General features: G+C 42.9%; 8 protein-coding genes across 8 annotated transcripts; 7 read left to right on the forward strand and 1 right to left on the reverse strand.

The window, feature by feature from the left end:
* Positions 1-1,244: 1,244 nt before the first annotated feature.
* Positions 1,245-2,655, forward strand: BYT42DRAFT_531231 (uncharacterized protein). The gene is made up of 2 exons (XM_051565415.1): positions 1,245-1,579; positions 1,654-2,655. The coding sequence occupies exons 1-2, from the start codon at positions 1,471-1,473 to the stop codon at positions 2,442-2,444; spliced, it is 900 nt and encodes a 299-aa protein (XP_051424672.1). The 5' UTR covers positions 1,245-1,470; the 3' UTR covers positions 2,445-2,655.
* A 510-nt stretch (positions 2,656-3,165) lies between these two features.
* BYT42DRAFT_303596 (uncharacterized protein) lies at positions 3,166-4,766 on the forward strand. The gene has a single exon (XM_051562932.1). It carries the CDS (start codon positions 3,467-3,469, stop codon positions 4,337-4,339), a length of 873 nt encoding a protein of 290 aa, XP_051424673.1. The 5' UTR covers positions 3,166-3,466; the 3' UTR covers positions 4,340-4,766.
* Positions 4,767-6,142: 1,376 nt separating this feature from the next.
* BYT42DRAFT_566353 (uncharacterized protein) lies at positions 6,143-7,770 on the forward strand. Its single transcript, XM_051567964.1, has 5 exons — positions 6,143-6,300; positions 6,368-6,407; positions 6,484-6,516; positions 6,591-6,632; positions 6,684-7,770. The coding sequence occupies exons 1-5, from the start codon at positions 6,274-6,276 to the stop codon at positions 7,559-7,561; spliced, it is 1,020 nt and encodes a 339-aa protein (XP_051424674.1). The 5' UTR covers positions 6,143-6,273; the 3' UTR covers positions 7,562-7,770.
* A 623-nt stretch (positions 7,771-8,393) lies between these two features.
* Positions 8,394-9,914, forward strand: BYT42DRAFT_531238 (major facilitator superfamily domain-containing protein; the record flags this gene model as incomplete). The annotated part of the gene is made up of 2 exons (XM_051565416.1): positions 8,394-8,715; positions 8,808-9,914. Exons 1-2 carry the CDS (start codon positions 8,473-8,475, stop codon positions 9,912-9,914), a joined length of 1,350 nt encoding a protein of 449 aa, XP_051424675.1. The 5' UTR covers positions 8,394-8,472.
* A 754-nt stretch (positions 9,915-10,668) lies between these two features.
* BYT42DRAFT_593248 (inorganic phosphate transporter Pho88) lies at positions 10,669-11,316 on the reverse strand (the record flags this gene model as incomplete). Its single annotated transcript, XM_051570684.1, has 2 exons — positions 10,669-11,072; positions 11,232-11,316. The coding sequence occupies 2 exons, from the start codon at positions 11,314-11,316 to the stop codon at positions 10,669-10,671; spliced, it is 489 nt and encodes a 162-aa protein (XP_051424676.1).
* A 910-nt stretch (positions 11,317-12,226) lies between these two features.
* Positions 12,227-16,220, forward strand: BYT42DRAFT_566368 (WD40-repeat-containing domain protein). The gene is made up of 15 exons (XM_051567965.1): positions 12,227-12,722; positions 12,784-12,887; positions 13,026-13,081; positions 13,171-13,300; positions 13,383-13,938; positions 14,032-14,113; positions 14,178-14,242; positions 14,313-14,368; positions 14,435-14,566; positions 14,637-14,806; positions 14,870-15,085; positions 15,163-15,309; positions 15,377-15,484; positions 15,549-15,635; positions 15,691-16,220. The coding sequence occupies exons 1-15, from the start codon at positions 12,603-12,605 to the stop codon at positions 15,870-15,872; spliced, it is 2,211 nt and encodes a 736-aa protein (XP_051424677.1). The 5' UTR covers positions 12,227-12,602; the 3' UTR covers positions 15,873-16,220.
* A 70-nt stretch (positions 16,221-16,290) lies between these two features.
* On the forward strand, positions 16,291-17,219 carry BYT42DRAFT_566380 (uncharacterized protein). The gene is made up of 2 exons (XM_051567966.1): positions 16,291-16,573; positions 16,662-17,219. Exon 2 carries the CDS (start codon positions 16,668-16,670, stop codon positions 17,037-17,039), a length of 372 nt encoding a protein of 123 aa, XP_051424678.1. The 5' UTR covers positions 16,291-16,573; positions 16,662-16,667; the 3' UTR covers positions 17,040-17,219.
* Positions 17,206-17,898, forward strand: BYT42DRAFT_566382 (NADH-ubiquinone reductase complex 1 MLRQ subunit-domain-containing protein). Its single transcript, XM_051567967.1, has 4 exons — positions 17,206-17,370; positions 17,436-17,477; positions 17,549-17,614; positions 17,693-17,898. The coding sequence occupies exons 1-4, from the start codon at positions 17,243-17,245 to the stop codon at positions 17,712-17,714; spliced, it is 258 nt and encodes an 85-aa protein (XP_051424679.1). The 5' UTR covers positions 17,206-17,242; the 3' UTR covers positions 17,715-17,898.
* The last annotated feature ends 3 nt before the right edge of the window (positions 17,899-17,901 follow it).

The raw sequence follows: 17,901 nt of genomic DNA on the forward strand, positions 1-17,901 counted from the left end.
AACCGATCAAATGATGCAAGAGATAGCAAACACTGATTTTTCGGAATGCTTTTGTTTGGGGCGCTTTGTGTAACGTTTTGAAAATGATATCGCTTTCTCCCTAAAGAAATGTCGTTTATCAACCATGCAAAGTACGTATCAGCAGTTTCTGACTTGCCATCTTCCTGTCAATATACATAGCGCATCATTGTTTTTTTTTCTTCCTTTCAAACTACATTATGAATTTGGATGACATCGGCCTTCAATTTCTGTGCGGAATGTGCAGTGTGGTAGTTTCGAAGCTATGGAATATCACCATCGAGACAGGAAGCTTTTGTCTTGGGAAGTTTGATATTCGGTGTCGAGCTCGAATAGAAAGTGAGAGAACGGAGAGAGACTCTCCTTGTGTTAGTTGGCGTAAACTAGAACCGGTGTCATACGAGAGAAGGATCGGGCAAGCATACCCGAGAAGCGAAAGTTTTTTTCTACCATGTAGCTCGAGAAACCTTCTACAACAGCGAAACACGTCACCCTTGGAACCGTACCCTATAGCAATAAGCCATCGCTGAATGTAGATTCTATTAACGTAGTCAGATCTATCAAGGCCACGCAATATGAAACGGTATTTGACTTTTTTCAATCGAATGCTGAGGAGTTTCTCCCGCGAAAATTCCGATTTTGACAAAACCGCGCAAGAAGGGGTTGGTCGGATCCAAACGTCCAATAACCTGAATCAAGCCAAGACACAACGTGTCAGCGCGTTATACAGTACGCGTTTCAGCTCGTCGACTATGATAGTGCATTTTGCTAGAGAATTAAAGGGACAATCAACCTTCAATACACGAAAATCTTTTATGCGGACAAGTCTGCTAAATGCGTGCCATAAAAGAGATGTCTGGGCCCTATTATTTTGTCTTGCCATCGTGATATTGGTCCTCTGCTTGCACTTCCGAGAGGCGACGGGTAAAACATCAATCTTGATTGACGGCCATTTATGCATTTTCTTTATAACATTCCCTGACAATAGATAATACTTTGTATCAGTGGACTTTGGCCCGGGAGGGCCTCACTGCATTGGATTTGCCCAAGGGTGGTTGTGACACGCAACCTTAAACTGCTCGTAACTGATGCTTGGGGACATTGTATCCGCTCAGAAAAGTAATTTATTCAACCAAGCAGACTGTTTTAACATTGATTTCCATATCATCGATAACTAACAAGCAAGCTAGTGTAAGATGCTTCTATACTTTCACGAGCAAGCGTGACAAGAATAATATTGAATTTATACGATCTTTACATAACTAAGAAATGACACCACGCAGCGCACAGTCAGACATCTTTACCCTTCCTTTTCATTGGACGTAGAAGGTAATGCAGTGCTGGACCCAGCACCGTACCAATGCCGTGTGACTGTTTTCATTGTGCATCAAATTCGACGCAGCACGGCGTTAACCAGTGGAAAAAAAAAAGGACAAAGGCAATGCTAAATTCATGACCACGCGAGCGTTGGCGGTCAAGCGACCATTCACGGAATTAGCCAAGCTAAAGATACTAACACGACCGCGAGATACTCGTTCGGAAGTCACAGTTTATGTAAAAGGTAGTGTAAAAAGAGGCTACGGCAGTCTTCTGATTCGTACAGGTAATGTAGCAATGACTTACGCATTGGAACAGGTTTTCTAGCCGAGGGCGAAGCGCCTGAAAATTTTGAAGACTGGTTGCATTCTCATCGGTTACTGGCACTGAGTCCTCAGCATCGATGGGGCCCAGCGGCATTAGGTTACTCTTGGCCTTCCGGTTCGCCCATGTCGCACATTCCCATTCCGTTGGCCAGTCTTGGCACCGCCGCCTATTTCCTGGCGCGTTCTTGGAGACAAGTGGGTCAACTGCGATGGCTGACACCTGCATCTCTTGCCGGAGCTTTAGCTGTGGACATAGGTTTGCACGCGGGACGTTTAGCGTATCAATTTCACCGAGCCACGGATGAAAGCCGGGAACGGGCCGAAATGCTGGCGTGGCGTCTTCTTCAACTTCGGAGGCAACACGATACGCTCCGTGTCGTCGGTCACTCCTTGGGATGCCGCCATATTGTTGAAGCGTGTGCACTCATGCAACCTTGTGAGCGGCCTGATGCCGTTCACCTGTGTGCTCCTGCTTTAATTGCCTCTGACATCTTGCCTTCTTTGTCCAATGACAGTGGTGGCTTGGGACGACAAGCGACGGTAATTTACTATTCATCCAAAGATCTTACGTTGGGGATTCTCCTGCGAGCCATTCTATTTGGTGACCAAGCAGTAGGGGAAATTGGTCTACCTCCATGCAACGATTTGCATCCAAGCGTAATAACGGTGGATGCTAGTCGATCGCTCGGCGGTTATTATATTGGTGCACACACTGATTATGCAAACAAATTTCATTACTTTGCCCATCCGAGAATCGATGTAACCAAGAAGCTACTGTCCTAAAACGGAAAAAACTCAGCGTAGTGATGATGTTATCTCACACATGTGGTTATTCTTTATTTTACTTGATGATTTTTTTTTTAATTCGAATGCTTGGAAAGCCATGCCTAGACCTAGATATATCACTTGTTATGATGGGGTGATGATACAACGAATAGATTCAAACATTGACTGTATAAGTTGTCGAAGCCATTGAAAATTTTTTGGTTCCCCATATAATATTCCCTTATTTGGGTCGGTTGCTCGGGATCATTTTTTTTGTTTCCCGTTTTCCTTTTTTTTTTTTTTTTTTTTTCCAAATTTCATTTGTCTTCTTTGTTGCAAAGCGTGGGCACAAACCTGAAAGCACCATTCCTTCACGCTCCTACGCATATCAACATCAGTTATCTTGACTTTCACCACATCTTAAATTCGCCGCATTGACGAGCATACGACCAATCGATACGGTGGTGAATGCCATCTGGAAATCGTGTGATCTACACATCGACGTCGTCAGTGATGAGATCATTCTTCTCGGTCAGCCGGAAGAATCCGCCGGGAAATTGCTGCAAGGAACTCTTCATCTGAATCTGACCGAGCCGTTGAAGATTCGAGGTGTCAATCTACGCTTCACCGGTAAAATGAAGGTGTCTTGGTCGGAAGGTAAGGCAGACAGACAGGAAAGGCAGGCAATACGGAAACCGGCTCGGCATCGTGGGGCCTGCGGGGCAGGAGGCCCTTGCTCGTTTTTCTGGATTTTAGTCTCAGCATACTGATCTTTTTTTTTTCCTTATTTCTTGTTCTTAGGCGTGGGTCATCATCAACAGTATTATAAACAAGAACGGACATTGATCGAGCAGGATTGGCATTTTCTGCAGGCGACGGACTCTTCCCATAAAAAGACATACACACTGGCGGCCGGTCATCACCGGTGGGATTTCGAAGTCGAGCTACCCGGTAATTTACCACAGTCTTTGGACGCTGTGGGTGGTAAAGTGATTTATCGACTGAAAGCGACCGTCGAGCGACCGGCGTTTGTCCATAACATGGTGAAGAAACGACCCATTCGGATAGTAAGGTGTCTTTTGCCTTCCGATTATGAATTGGTCCAAACTTTGGAAATCCACAATACGTGGGCCGATAAAATGATTTACGATATCCTGTTACCCTCGAAAGTTTATGCTTACGGAGAAACGATTCCTGTATCCTTCAACATAGCGCCTCTGGCATCCCAGCTGCGGGTGCGATCCGTCGTAGCCGTGCTTAAGGAATATTGTACATACAATACCAAGACCCATTCCAAAACCGACACACGCATTGTTCGTCTCGAACAGAAAGATAAGCCCTTCACGTCCCCACCGCCTACCGACACAGGAAAATGGACGTATGTGCTTAAACTGGAAGTGCCTCAACACCCACCGCTGGTCTTTTGCAACGCCGAAAATGATATGATCCGTATCAAGCACAAACTGAAATTCGTCATTTCTCTGGTCAATGCGGACGGTCACTTTTCCGAATTACGCTGTGCCGTGCCTGTGGTTATCATCGATTCATTTGCACAGCAGTCGGAACTCAACATGCTGCCGTCGTATGACCAAACATGGCGATCGGTTCCTTACGAGCAAGCGGCATTGGACGTTCTCGCCACGTCGCCTTCGCAGTCAGGTGCTGGACTGGCCCTTACCGAAAATCGAGAACCGATTACCATTTCTGGACGCACACGATCTGTGTCTATTTCCTCCACCACTTCCCCCAGAGTCGATGGTTCACGCGAGGAAGACCCAAACCTGTGGTGGCATGGTATGAACCTCTCCAGGGTACCATCTTATGGCACAGCTATGCAAAATGAACCTGCTCCATTCTCTTCGTCATTACCAGCTTATGACCAGTTATCCATGTCACCTCATCGTACACGTTAACCCACGCAAAAATAACTCACCATTCCCCCACTTTATCATGGCTTACAAAGCTTTTCTGTTCATTTTGTTATACTTTTTTTTTTATTCGTACATTATTCTATAAATCATCATATTGAAATATACATGTGTATCTATTATTGACTATATTGATTATCCGATTTCTTTCTCGAGGACATCTATGAATGGAACATGGAATTAGTGATGAACTAGAAAAATAAATCATCCATATGCAGAGATAATAAGTGCTCAGACGTCTGAGCTTGTCATCCAACCTCAAGGCGCAAGGGTGGGTTCTTCCGCAGACACAAGGCCTTTGGACGCCCTTGCGTGATTCCCGGGCAATCAGACATGGTTCTCAGATTTATCATCACAGCACCTATTCCTCCATGACAACAGAGAGTAAAAAAAAAAATATCTTACCTTGAGAAACAAACAAGCATAATGACACTGGCAGGAGCGCGTCAAAAATTTATATTATTTTTTTTTTCGGCTGGGTTCGGAAAAAAAGGGGACTGTGACAATTGTCTGTCACGGATTCTCGACCGATGAACAGCCCGCATTGGCAAAACCAGTGAATAACTCAGAAGGGTAGCCATGCTACCAAGGGAGCATCAACAAGCGGGTCCCATTTCAGATCATATCCATTTGCATTTTGGTGAGCTTAGTTATCTATGAAGAAAAAAAGGTGGCAATATGCTAGAACGCAGTTCATTGAGTGGCTTTGCTAGCAATACCTGTTTAGGAAAGTTGTGGAAATTACGAGAAGCTGGGGTTGTGAAAGAATCCCCATGGTAATCATCGGCTAAATTTGGTGAAAGTCATAGCAACGGAAATTCTCAGTTGCCAATATTGACATTATAGGTTTTTTCTTGTAATGACAAATCATCAATGACTGGTTTTGCTGCATTAACAATAGCCACTGTATGCGCTTTCCTGGTGCATTCACTGCGAAAGAAGCAATAGCAACTTTCTTTCCCGGCACGAAGATCTGAACCGAGAGGCTGAAAGGCATGTATTTCCAGTCGGTAATATCAAACCTAATCTTTCTGAGTTATATTTTGGTATTTCATATGCTCAGAACAACAACAAAGGCAACTATGGGTCATCATTGGAAGTACCAAATCTATCTAATCAGCGTTTTTTCCAAAATAACCACGCTCATGTGAGAAATCTTTCATAAAGTTCTGATTCAAAAAGAAAGAGGCACTAGGTTCAAAAGAATGACAGCTCCCAAAAACTTTGCTTTTCGCTTCCGCTCGATGCTAAATTCAGGTTGACCTACCGTACTTCTCGAGCGTGAATACTGGGGATATTGACTTGCGACAATTATTGAGCAGCGGGTTCAAAGCAAGCATCAATAGAGTAAATTTTCTAAGGAACTTGGACTATAGTGAAAAATAGGCGAAGGTCGTTTAGGAAGTTCCTCGTGATGAATTTTTATCAACCTTTTTTTTTTAATTGTTTCACAAAACGCTGCGATAAAACACCTGTGGCATTCACACGCTCCTTTTAGATAGTAGAAAAATCTGCCGTATTTTATCGTTCTTTGATCCGTGAGAAGACAATCACAGGTAAGTTCTTTCATTCGAACTCGGTTGAATAGAATGAAAGATTTTACTTGTTTGATATCATAAACGCAGTGTATTTGTCCTCTGCTAGTCATCACATACTGGGAGTGATATAACCTAGCTAGTGAGCTGAGAATACGAACATTACAAAGAATATCAGGCGAGTATAAGTATAATCTTTGATGACTAGATCAAGCAATAGGGTCTTGGTCTACTTTAGAAAGATCACGAGGGATTATATCATCACAGTAATAAGCTTGGTTTTTGTTTGTTTTGGTCTTTTTATTCTTCTTCCCATTTTCTTTACCGTTGTTTAAAGTATAAAGTTACATCTGCATCCCACAGGTCCTTATTGCACGGTTTTTCATGCATACTAGAGAGAATGAGTCATGCGTACGTCCGTAAGCAAGTTATCGTTCCTAAGCATCAATACTAACCTTGAAAAACGCGCTTGGTTCAGTTAATTGTTGCCGATCCATCCATGGGCCATGATTCGCAAGGTACAGTTGTATATTTCAAAATCTGTACCCAAAGAAGCGACTTTGGTATTTACTCAACCATTCATCCTCTTGTTAGGTGGAGTCATATCTGACATTGAAACGGTTCAAGGTTAGATGTCTGTGAAAAAAGAGACTTTTTTGACAGGAGCGGGTGAAACTCAAGTTATTACTGTCGGATGATAGTTGAGGATCCAATGGCCAAGATAAGACATAACGCGCATTTGGGTAGTATTTTTTTTAGTCAAGTCAACACTCTCGTACTAAGGGATTTGGTAGAACCCGCCAAGCGGAAGAATCAGAATCGCGCAGCCCAACGTGCTTTCAGACAACGAAAAGAACAGTATGTCAAGGAACTGGAAACGACTTTCCATCACGTGCAAGATACACACCGTGCGGCTACAGCCCATTTGATCCAGGAAAACCAACGGTTAAGGGCCATTGCTTACCGCTTGCATACTGAAAATGCTATGCTAAAACAAAAAGCCACTCAACGCATCCGATCGCGTCGCCTTCAGCCTTATACGGTGGATTGGCCACGAGATTTGACCGCCCCCTTATCGGCAGCAGGGCATGGTAAGAATATCAGCGCCATTGCGCGAAAGAATAATAACATAAAATCTACGGCGCACGAAGAAACAACATCCGAAAAAGTGACCGAAAAAGATCAGGTGTCCATAACTGACAGGACGCCTAGCACGGATCAACCAATCGGCGATATGAACTGCGGAGTGGGATTACTGGAAAGATCCCTATCACAGTGCCACATCACCGATGAACAATCATTTTGTTCGCATCTAGGACGACAAGTATGTGACGATGCTTTCGCGCAGCTTCTCTTTGAGCCCCTGTTCGACGAGAACGGTATGTTGAACGTTGCTCTTGAAAACCGCCCAGTTCCTATCAGCCCGATGCTCGTGGAACAACAAGGCAACGAAAAGCAACAGGAACCTTATAACGAACTCCGACTGCTGAATTGCTCGGAAATATGGCATTGCCTGTACCAGCATCCACGATTTCAAGCCTACAACCTAGTGGAACTGTGCCAGATGGTCAAGCAGGTAGCTCAATGTGCTCCAAGTGGTGTGGTGTTGGAAGCGCGTGCACTTGACGGTATTTTGGAGCGAATGAATTACGATTTATCGGGATTAGGATGAAAAAAAGACGCGGGGTAAGCCATCCATGGCTGGAATGAACCGCAGCGCTCAGTGTGTAAACAGTTATTTTGAATCAAACCCCAGATCAACGTGTAAACTGTAATTCTACTGTATTAACAAATCGTGTTTCATCGTTGATTTCGAATCCGCTGATAAACGGGAAATATATCCGGATTCGACCTTCCTTTTCGTTTTTATGTATAAAAGAGGTAATTCCACTCGAAATATCATCATGAAACAAATGAAGGGACAAGTTGGAAAAGGAAACGAGAGAAAAGTGAGAACAACTGGCGCGGATAGTCTGGATGAAGGTTGGACTGGCCAATCATATTGCAATATTGCATCTGACGTGAGAAAAATTATGTTGGCATTTTCCGCGGGAGACCCATGAACAGAGCGCCCTGCAAAACCCACCCTTTTCTTGTTCTGGTGTTGTCCTACAACCCTGATACGTCCTGACATAAGCAAAACCAGGGTTCTTCTTCCAAAAGACTGGATTCACCCATTTCCGGATTCGTCTAGAGACGTCATATATGATCGACGCGATCAAAACAGTTACCCTTATGTAGACAATCTGTATCAGGACCCTGTTGTCTTTATTGGATCTGAATCCAATGAAGTCTGTCTGTCGGCCCAAACAGAAGACTAGCCGGCTAAGTTTGGTCTGACTTGGAAAACGTCGATGGGCGGCTTAGTTTTGCACATGGGCAGAGAACATTGAGTTTTTTCTGACGGTCGATCGATTGTTTTGATTCGTTCAACCGAAAATAGGGGAAAATAAGAAACGTATAGCACAACAGCGTATATAAAAGCAGGATGCATGTCGACCGGTGGCGGCCCCTTTTTAATTATCGCGCTTCGTTGTCTTGATTGATTTATCGGTTTTTCATCATTCGCCACGTTCCATCCAGATGATCTGCTCACTATTTCATCGGTTCAATACCCCACTTTTCCAAGTGACGTTACTGGGTCTGGTCTGTTTATGCTGTCCTGGTATGTTCAACGCTTTATCCGGATTGGGCGCCGGCGGTTCAATGAGCTCCAATGTCCACTTGATCGATGCTGCCAACAGTGCTCTTTACGCCTGTTTCTCTGTGGTGGGCTTCTTTGCTGGTTCCGTAACCAACACGATCGGTGTGAAAACGACCTTAACGGTAGGTTCGGGCAGACACAACAGAAAAACCGGGAGTGGTTTTTTGTTTGGTCAATGACATGTGATCCTCATGATTTCATTATCCTTGTATAGATCGGTTCGATAGGTTATGCGATCTATTCGGCGGCGCTCTGGGTGTATGACCGTAAACAGATCGAAGGCTTTGTCATTGCTGCTGGGGCTATTTTGGGATGCTGTGCTGGTATCTTTTGGTCCGCTCAAGGAGCGATCATGATGGCGTACCCTGAAGAGAAGAATAAGGGTAAATATGTTGGCATATTTTGGACGCTTTTCAACCTGGGCGGTATTCTTGGTTCCCTGATTGCCCTGGCCTTGAATTTGGAAAATAATCACGCGGGTGTTTCGACCGGGACCTACATTGCCTTTGTTATCGTCATGCTGATCGGTATTGCCTTGTCGTTTACGCTGGCTCCTCCTTCGCGGGTGGTGCGCAAAGACGGTTCCACGGTGGCGATTGCCAAGTCTGCCCACTGGAAGAAGGAACTGATGGGGGTGGTTTTGGTCTGGAAAGAGTGGCGAATGTTGGCTTTGATTCCGGCTTTTTTGGCTTCCAACTGGTTCTATGCTTATCAGTTCCGCGTGAACGCCGTGTACTTCAGCCCGTCTACGCGTGCTTTGAATGATCTGATGTACTGGGGTTTCCAGATCCTTGGTTCGCTGATGCTTGGTTTTCTTCTCGATTTTCAAGGCATGTCCCGTCGCAGTCGTGGTTTATTGGGCTTGACCATTATTTTTGCCGTCTTGATGGCGGTGTGGGCTGGAGGCTTCGTTTTTCAGTTGACCTTTTTTAATGATTACAAAGACTTGGTTCACTGGACGGATCAACGGTTTGCTGGTCCTTTTGTTCTGTTTATCATGTATGGTTTCTCCGACTCATTGTATCAATCATACATGTATTGGCTTATGGGCGCCATGTCCAATGACCCTGCTTTACTTGCTCGTTATGCCGGTTTTTACAAAGCAGTTCAGTCCGCTGGTGCGGCTATTGCTTTTGGTATTGACGCTGTCAATATCCCACTGCGCTGGGAATGCCTGATCTGTTGGATTATGGTGTTTATCTCGTTCCCTCTGATTTTCTTGGTCGCCAACAAGATAACCGAAACAAATATGGTGACTGAAGACGATGTTGCTAGCGAAGAAGGCCCTGTGGAAGAAACATTTGCAAAAGAGAAGGCTTGAAGAAAGTTGACTGCCTCGGTACCATTTACTGTTCCGCAAACATGGTGACACTGAACTTCCCTTACGTGTTCTTACCTGCAACCCATCATCATGTATTACTCTAAACTTTTACACTCATGCTTTATCATTGTCGCTTATCGTAAACTACGAGCTACGATAGGCTTACCCTAGTTTCTCTATGCTGTATATCTGATATTGTCAATCGGTACTTTTTACTCTGCGTTGCTCCATATATGAACGCATCATTTATTTTATTCCAGATGAAAACAAATATCTATCAAAAAAAAAACCCCCTCTTTTCACAAATACAAGTGATCAGAGATCATTGAGCCGGGTCTAGATGCACGAGTTGGGGGAATAAAAAAGTATCGATGTAGGTACTTTTTGGCTGGGTTGGACAAATGGAAAGAAGAGATGAGCAAGATGGACGGAGCTTTAAAAGCATGTGTGCTTCCTTGATTGGTACACGTTGCAATAAACCTTGAAAAAAGATAATGCCAAATATCCTGATTTCCAGAGTCATTGAAACGATGAAACATCGATGTCTATTCCTTTTAATATACAAATTATGTTTAATGACAAAATCATGCAAAAGAAAAGTATGGATAAAGGATCCTTTAACAGTAAAAAGACTATAACAAAAAGAAAAAAAGAAAAAAGAAAAAAACATACAACTTGGATCCTACAGGCAACCAACCACCCGTTCTACATGGAATCGTTTATCCCTTCCATTCCTTACAGCTTAAAATTATGTTTAATCCTTCTTGCTTTTATCAGCATCCTGAGTGTTGGTAGCAGAAGAGTCAGCAACAGCGTTGTTACCGGCACCGCCGAACAAAGCACCGAAAGGTGATTCAGCAACAAAAGGTCTCTTGAGAGGACCTTCGGGAGCATCGCCCCACAAGTGAATCAAGGCAACCTTGTGTGTCAGCAAATTCTTCACGGGGAGAATGGATTGCAAGAGCAAAGGCTGAGTGAACTTAAATTGCCAGTGCATCAGGGAGATCATGGCAATAGATGTAGCCGTGGACTGAATGAATTGCTTCACTTGGCTGATATCGTAATCCTTGTTGGTGGTCTCCACAGTTTCAGGTTGTGTGCTACCCTGTCCACTCAAGCTAGGCTTTGGCTGGTTCACATAGCGCAATGGAGTTGTGTCTAACCATTAAAAAAAGCGTGAGTTTCCTCTGTGCTGCCTCATCTCGACCATCCACCCATCCCTTCCGTCCGCGGCTGCTCGCAAATCCATTGTCGGTGCGGTTTCTCGGGTGATTTTCCTCCATTCTCCTTTATAAAACCATAGAGCACTGTACTTACCGTTCTTCTTCTTGATGTACTCGATTAACAAGTATGCCATACCGATGACGAGGGCCTGCGCACTGTAGTAACCGATTCGAGCCATCAACAATACTTGAGGATCTTCCCAATCGACCTTCTTGGCCAATTGCATTGAAATAAGCAAGAAAGCGATATTGAATACCGGCGAAGAAATAATAGATGGAGAGCCCATGGTCACAGAAAGATAATCAAGTAAAGAAAAAAAAGAGGTAAAGAAAAAAAAAAAAAAAAAAAAAAAAAAAAAAAAAAAAAAAAAACTTTAAATTGGGGGAAATGCCAAATTTCCCCCAAATGACACGTCACCATCATTCGCTTACTTCGTATTGGATAAAAAAAAAAAAAAAAAGATCTTGACGAGTACCAAAAAAAACCCAAGTGGGCCAATGGCCACGATATAAAGATAAATGTAGCAATGTATTATTATCTGAACTGTGCTTACTGCTTTGATTGAGTGAGATATGTAAAAAAAAAAAAAAAAATAACTCAATGTATGCAAACTCATTTTCTTTGTGTATCCTCGCAAGGGCTTCGATACATATGGTATGCATGAGTTTTGCTGCTTCTGCTTGATTACGCGAAAAGACCGCAACATGTTATTCAAAAAGCGTGACAAATACGACTATCCAATGATTGAATTAATGATAATAATAAAAAATGGAATTATGCATATTAAGAGTTCGACAAGCAGCGAGCTGGAAGTCATAAATCAGGAAGAGAAAGCAAGCAGAGCTTACTCCTTTCTCAACGATAATTGGACATTTACGACAAAAAACGTCATGAACTTTTAATAAAAACTTCCTTCAGAAAAAAGAAGCAAAATGAAGTCGACGCACAGACTGTTGAGTCATATAAATGTTGCGTCAACCAAATGATTCATAGTTGTTATGTAAGAGAACAAAGTGTAATTCAAGGATGCCTTTTCCGACTACATGCGGGGGGGGGAGGAAGTGGGAAAGGATGGTTGTGTGTTTTGACCTCCATTGATGATTTGAAACTCCGTTTGAATTCGCACGGATTGTTCCCTGTTTTTTTCCAAACCAACCTTTTGGTCTTCCCCCATTTCCGTCATCGACATATCAAAAACGAGAGACTCGCAGACCAAAGCAATTCTTCATCTGCACCATTCGAACCTACGTTAATCGATCTATTTTTTTTTCTTTTTTTGTGGGCAGCAAATTGACACCTACGTAACTGTAAATCCTCTGAGATAGTCTTTGCATAGTGGAATTTTTTTTTACTCATCTTGTTGTCTCTTTCTTCTTTCTTCTTCCTTCCCTTAGTATCCCTAGCTTCATACCACCTCATTAGCTGTTATTTGGATTTTTCTTTTACATTCTTTTCCTTTCTTCCATGCAGACCGAAGCTTCCACGGGATACAACTTGCCCGGCGTTCTTCACTTTCTACAGGCGGAATGGCGTCGGTTCGAACGCGAACGTAATGAATGGGCCATCGAACGAACAGAATTAAAGGTAAAACCTTGTCTTGATAAGCATTTTGAAATCCTATTGATTCATATTTTTATGAACTTAGTTGCGTATCGAGTATTTGGAAGGCGAACGACGAGGTACGGAAAACTTCAAATATGATCTGATGAAACGGGTCAAGATGCTCGAGTATGCACTACGACAAGAAAGGTAATGGATCAAAGGAGATACCAAAGGAGTGGTATCGTAAAAGTGAGCAAATGGTGAAACCAAAATTTTCATGGGAAATGATCAATGGTCATCATGATCTTGGAAGCTGGACTGACGGTGATGGATCGTTTTTTTTAGAAAGCGACATTTGGAAACCAACAAAGAGACATCCAACCAAGATTCTCCGAACACACGCAAGTGATCGTACTTTGAACCCCACATTGTGTTGCATAATAGTGTCCTTTTTTTCATCTAACTGGTTTTTGCCTTCCCATCCATACAGCTTTATCGCCCGTCATTCGCGATGCAGAAAAACCTCAAAGTAGCACAGTATCAACGACTAATCCATCATCTCAACCCAAGCATTCCATTGACCACAAGTCACGCGAAAGAGCACGGCAAATGCTTAAATCGTATGTGTATATTCATTTTGGTTGGTTTCTCTGGATAGCCCTACTGATACGAATAGTACTCAAATGTTTTGATGGCTGTCAGATGCTTACAAGAGATCAATTATTTAACATCGATGCCCGAGAAACTCCCCCGGACGAACGCTTTTGCTAATGCAACACGATCAGATATACCGCCGCGATCTTGGGGATACGGACCCAACCCATCTTTTAAATCCGATTCTTCGGTTTCCTCACCTGTCACTGCCAACCGATCATCGCAGTCTCAAAAGCTTTCATCGACCTCCGATGAACGAAACCAATTTCCTTCATTCGCTACTCCTTCCTCTATTGCGTCCAACCATTTGCATGCCAAAGTCGCGGCAGGTGGCACTGTGCGTGCTAATATCTCACCTGTTCTCAATACCCCAATTCAGTTATCTCATCCAAAACGAATCCCTCCTATGCTCATGAATGCCGACAACAGATCGTTACCGACAGACGAACAACAACCTCCTTCGCCACCCCCTCTCCAAGATGAAAACGTTCCTGTTCCGGAAAATGTCGATGAAGTAGCCATGTTCAATCATGCGATGGAAGAGGCCAAACAAGGTAGTGCTACCGAATCAATGCAAGTCGATAATTTTTCACCCGAAGAGCTGGTAAGTTAGCAAAAAAAAAAAAAAGGTCCTACACCATACGATATTGGAGAGCAATCGTAATTGATTATCCTTACGCATGGATGATTACTGCAGGCCAGGCATATTCAAGAGAAATATAACCTTTCGGAAGACAAAGCGCGAAAGATGCTCGAGAGTGTAAATAAATCCACCATGTGTAAGTCTATGGAGACATTGGATATGGGTTACTGGCCTAATTGTTGATGGTTATTCATGTCCAGCGAACGGCTCTACTTCTTCCAAGGCCCAGGAAGTGCTGTCATTTGAAGACATTGACCCTAGCTCGGTAAGCGGCATAAAAAAAAGAAACGTTCTGGGGTTTACCCACTTACTCACCTCAGCATTCGGTATAAAAGCTGGACACTACTCAACCTCAAACAAAATTCTGGAAAACCAAAATGACCATCAAAGGGTAAAAAAAATGCACCATCCCATTTCAGTTATTTCCATGCGACAGGCTAAATTCAAATTATTCCAGACACCTCGATTCTGTGCGTGCGGTGTGTTTCCATCCACAAAATATGATTCTGGCTTCGGGATCCGATGACGGTACTGTCCGCGTTCATAATTTGCAGCAATGTATGGGCAGAGACAACGATAGTCTGAAAAAGTAAGAGCACTAGGAATAGAGGAGAGAATGGTCCATGTGTGAAATCTAATGCACATGGGGGTCTCTGTAGGGGAGCTGTTGAAGAAGCTGAAACCATGATCACATACCGTGGCCACAGCCATGTGATCACTTCGATTGCTATTTCTGCAGAGCAGAACCGACTCTATTCAGCAAGCTTAGATTCAACGATTCGGGCGTGGCGTCTGCCTCCTGCGGGTCACGGTCTTTTCCCGTCTGTAGGCAAGTGCGATAATAACCTTTCACACTATGATATAGTCCAACTCATGATGTTTTTAAAACTAGACCCTTCAATGAACATTGCTACATTTGTGGGTCACACGGATGCTATTTGGGACATCAAATTATTCCCCGTCGATCGCACAAATACCTCCCTCCTTGTTTCTGCTTCGGCGGATGGTACAGCGAAAATATGGGATACCAAAGAAAGCGGTCATCTATTGAAAAGTTCTATAAATTATGATGGGATCATGACGGGCGATACTGGTTCTGTGAGTCAAGGTAACGATGAAAAATACAATACTTGATGTGGCGAAACAAAAGGAATTAACATGGTTATAATATTCACGTGCCTCGAGATGGGAAGCCTTCACCGACTTCCATTGATTTCTGCCATACGGATTTGACAAAAATGGTCGTCAGTTATTCCAATGCCAAGATCCACCTTATTGATATCGAAACAGGAAAAGTCATTCTGACGTTGAACCAGAGTGACGAAATGTATGGTATGTCAGATCCGTGGGTTGCTGGCTTTCACAATGCACTGAACAAGAATTTTTTTGGGCATGATAGATGGTACCATTAAAACGCAGATCAATCGTGTTATTGCTCATCCCACGATGAATTGGGTCGTGTCAGGACACGAAGATAAGCAAATTAAAATTTTCGATATCAAATCAGGTATTCGCCAATGCATTTGGTCGGAATCCAACAATAACTTACAAAACAATATGCTATGTATTAGGCGAATGTTCTTTCACAATGACAGCACACCTTGACGCGGTAACAAGTTTAGATATCGATTCAAGCGGCATGCAACTGGTGTCAGGCGGTACGTAGTTCATCGTTTCTACTATCGTTCATTGCTGATGGATTTGGTTCCATAGGTCATGATCAATCGATACGGTTGTGGGATCTAACCATGTCCAAATCATGTGTACAAGAGTTTAATGCGCACCGTAAGAAAGGAGACGAAGGTGTACTGGACGTACAGTATCACCGTTGTTTGCCATGGATGGTGAGCGGTGGCGCCGACGGTATTGTGAAAGTCTACCATCGCAACCATTAAACTATCGCCCCACAACCTATGATACCATTTTGTCTCGTCATTTTCTTTCTTATTCGCTTATAACCTTTTTCTTTATGCACATACGCTTTACTAGTATTATTATTTTGTCTTCATATTTAAACAGATGGCCTTTTGTCCCTCTTTGTGTCTCTTCAGAAACGTAATAATTGTGCATGCTATATCAATCTATACGAGTCATATGTCTGCTCTCGTGACCTCGATACCGTACTGAATGCATTCGCGATCACATGTTCCATTGTAATTTTCGAACCACAGTTTCTTTTTTTTGTCCATGCACATATAAATAGGCCATCTCTTGCTGCCACCAAAAGCTTGAGCTTTTGATCCTGCCCCTTTTTTTGTGTGTTAAATTTTTAGGATTCGTTTACCTTTTTTTTTCTGGCTTCTTCCGTTGGTTAATTTTTTTTTTTTTTTTTGGCTCACATTTCGATTGGCCATTTCTATATTTATTCGTACGTCAGAATAATTTAGGAGAACGCTAAAATGATAATCCTAATCGATTGCATCGCCGGCAGAAAAGATTGAACGAACTGCGGGGCAGAATCGTTTTTCATTCGAGAATCAGGTTTCAGAGCGCATTATTCAGCCCATTGACCCCTATCGGATTGTCCAATCATAAGTTTCTACATCGTAACACCTTTTTATCAATCCGATCATCAAATCCAGAAAAAGTTGTGGAGGTATTAAATACATGAATCCACTTAGTCCATCATTACTAGTCGCTGTAACAACAAACGGCCGCCATCTTTTTCATGTTGTCTTGGTTAGGTAACTATGAGCCAACCACGTCACGTCGCTGTCACCATGCCAAGTGTAAAACCGACAATGGGATCGGCGGAATGGTACCGAATCCGACGAGAAAACCATAAGCAAGTGGAGCGACGTCGCCGAGAATTGATCAACAAGGGAATCAATGAATTGGCACAGTTGGTGCCGGGTTGCGAAAAGAATAAAAGTGGGATTTTGATGCGGACAATTCAGTATATCTACGAATTGAAAGAAGACAAAGCCAAGGCCGTTGATAAATGGCAACAAGAGAAGCTACTGCGGGATCAAACGATGACGTTGGTCGAGCAGTTACGGCAAGAAAACGAGGAGCTGCGAGCCAAGCTAAAAACACCAACTACCAATAAGCTTAAATCGTGAAAGAAATCCCTGCATCATTGATTGGTCAAAGGATTCAACCACCGTTGTGTCCAATCAAAAATTCCATTTATTTTGCTATTTTTCAAAGACAGATTACCATAGCTCCGCCATGTAAACTTATTATAAAAGCCCAGGGACCAGGTGCTGACTCCAAATAAACACTTGTCTTTTCCACCTCGACTTCTTTTTTATTTATCTTGACCATGTCTGCCTCGCACGCTGCTAAGAAGACTCTCTGGAACATCTGGTACAAGCCTGAGATTATCCCCATCTATGTCACCGTCGGCTTTGCCGTTGGCTTGTCTGGCTGGTACCTGACTCGTTTGGCACGGTAAATATTCTATAGAATGTTTTCCAACGATCCGGTTTTAAATTAATTTTCATTTTTGTTACCAGCGGCCCTGAAGTTGTTTGGGATCGTACCAACAACCCCTACCCGTAAGTGTTTTTTTATTGACATTTCATCCATTGTGTATTACATGATTCTTACTTTTGTATGTATCTATTAGCTGGAGAAACATTGACCAGGACACTCAACTCAAGTTCATGACCGTCAACCAAAAGTTCGACAAGACGTAAGTCCTCAAGTTCATAAAATTTTTTTTTGTCGCCGCATCAAAATCATCTAAAACCTATATTTTTTTCTTCTATAGTTACAGCCGCGATCGCCTGTAAACGAACGAATGGACTTGATCTCTTTTTTTCCTCCTTCATACTCCATTTACTGCTTTTCTCCTAATGCACCACATCCACAATTTAAAATCAACGAAACTCAAATGTCTGAAGATGCTCCTCTCAAAGAAGCTCTTAGTCATGATGTAGAAATGAATTGATTCAAATAAAGAAAAAGAATAGAGGCTTT

This window comes from Radiomyces spectabilis, assembly GCF_025331425.1.
Source record: "Radiomyces spectabilis strain NRRL 2753 chromosome Unknown BYT42scaffold_5, whole genome shotgun sequence".
Classification (NCBI taxonomy): Eukaryota; Fungi; Mucoromycota; class Mucoromycetes; order Mucorales; family Radiomycetaceae; genus Radiomyces; species Radiomyces spectabilis.